The 1,687-nt window shown below is 54.0% G+C and overlaps 1 protein-coding gene across 4 annotated transcripts in view; it reads right to left on the bottom strand.

The window, feature by feature from the left end:
- The window catches only part of GATAD2A (GATA zinc finger domain containing 2A), a 26,407-nt gene that overhangs the window by 20,892 nt on the left and 3,828 nt on the right, over window positions 1–1,687 (bottom strand). For 2 of the 4 annotated variants that reach the window (XM_019610076.2, XM_019610074.2), the window contains exon 1: window positions 363–384. The exons of the other annotated variants lie outside the window; for them this stretch is intronic. In XM_019610076.2, coding sequence (XP_019465621.1) covers window positions 363–380 — 18 coding nt within the window. In that variant the 5' untranslated portion in view covers window positions 381–384. Of the gene's footprint in view, window positions 1–362; window positions 385–1,687 lie in introns of those variants that run through there. 4 annotated transcript variants of the gene reach the window in all.

Here is a 1,687-nt window from a genome sequence, read left to right on the forward strand (position 1 = left end):
TTATCCACCAATGTCACCCGAGAGCTCCGTGAAACCGCAGTTCGGATGCTCTGAGCCCCGCATGCTGACCGCAGGTTTCTCTGCCCACTGTTATACAAAGAACTCGGTTTTATTTTAAGGGACGGCTGCAGTCACACACAGCTCTGCTCAGCCCATTGCTGCTGGACTCAGAGCCGGGCAGGAAGGTGTCTGTGTGTCTGTGTGTCCGCCTGTCAGGCTGAGCTCAGTGCCTGGCAGCAGCACAGCAGCTCACATCCAGCTCCAGCCGTGGGCAGCCCTGCAGACAGCAAGGTTTACCCCTCACCCCGACAACCCGGGCAGGAATTGCAGATCTCACTGCTGTTCATTGAGTGCAGGTGTACCTGAAGCCAGAGCTGCATCCAAAGGCCACCGGGCAGCTCATGGACACGGGGGTTTGCTGCTGTCACAGAGGTGTTCCTGCAGCAGGGCTGCTCAGTCGGTGCAAAACCTCCTTGAGAAGACAAGAAGCAAAACCAAGCAGATCTGGGTTCACTTCCAACACCTGCACATCCCCCAGTCCCGGAGGAGAAGCACAGCTCCAGCAGTCGGTGCTGATCTGGCACTGGTCACTGCCTCCATGCCTCAGGAAAGTAGGCTCCACATTTTAGGAGTGTTTATAAGATGCTGTAATTTCTCTTCGTTACCCCCATTTTTGACTAAGATGGGGAATTTCAAGCTATACTGAAGGACTCCATCTCTACCACATGCCACAGGTCTAAATCCTGCATGCACGGTGCTATTTAACAATAGCACACCATCAAAGTTCTACAGGGGATGGAAAAACAGGTAATGAACCACAAGCCCACATTACACACCCGTGTTCACAGCAGCTCAGCTGTGCACAGCAGGGCAGAGCCCCAGAGCCCACTCAGCATCCCTGGGGTGGGCCCAGCCACCAGCACAGGCTGCATGCACACATGCACCTTCCCAGCACACCCATCCTGCCGTAGGCTCCCCAGGACAGCACACAGCAGCAAGGAGCCTTTCCTTTTTGCAACGGCAATGAGAAGGCAGCAACACGGGACAGCAATTGTTAGGGAGAAGCTTGCTGGATACACTGGGATTGCATCTCCGCCAGCTGATTCTGCTGGGTGGGCACAGATGAGCAGCTCAGAACAGCCAGGCTCTGCGAAGGACGACGCATCACTTTGACAGCCAGCCCCAAAACCCCACTTTTTCTCCCCCAGCTTTCACAGGCACCGAACACACGAGGGGCAGACAGCGCTGACTCCACCTTCCATTCCACAGGAGGAAGGGTAAGAAAGAATTACGCAGTAAATTTCAAGTTTTTATGGGAGGCTCCGCTCTTTATTACAGCAAATAGCACAGCTCGGAGCGGAGCCCTCAGGACTTCAGCAGCCAATTCTCAGCTTTAAGTGCTATTGCTGTAACAGATTAACTCCTACCAACAATTCAAAGGCAGTTTAGCATACAATGCTTTGCCCCAAAGCCCTCCACGCTGCTCCACTGCCCTCTGAGCACACTGCCAGCAGCCAAAGCCCAAACCTGTGCTGAGCTCATGGCCAGAGAAGCACCACGCATGGCAGTGCCCACAGCTGCCAACTGCTGGAAAAGCTACAGAACAGGAAAAGAAAGGTCCAGTTTGAGATGTGGGCACTTAATTGCTTTGTGCCAGTGATGTTCAGTATGGCCCAAACCAAGCTGG

This window comes from Meleagris gallopavo, chromosome 30 (genome assembly GCF_000146605.3).
Source record: "Meleagris gallopavo isolate NT-WF06-2002-E0010 breed Aviagen turkey brand Nicholas breeding stock chromosome 30, Turkey_5.1, whole genome shotgun sequence".
Lineage (NCBI taxonomy): Eukaryota > Metazoa > Chordata > Aves > Galliformes > Phasianidae > Meleagris > Meleagris gallopavo.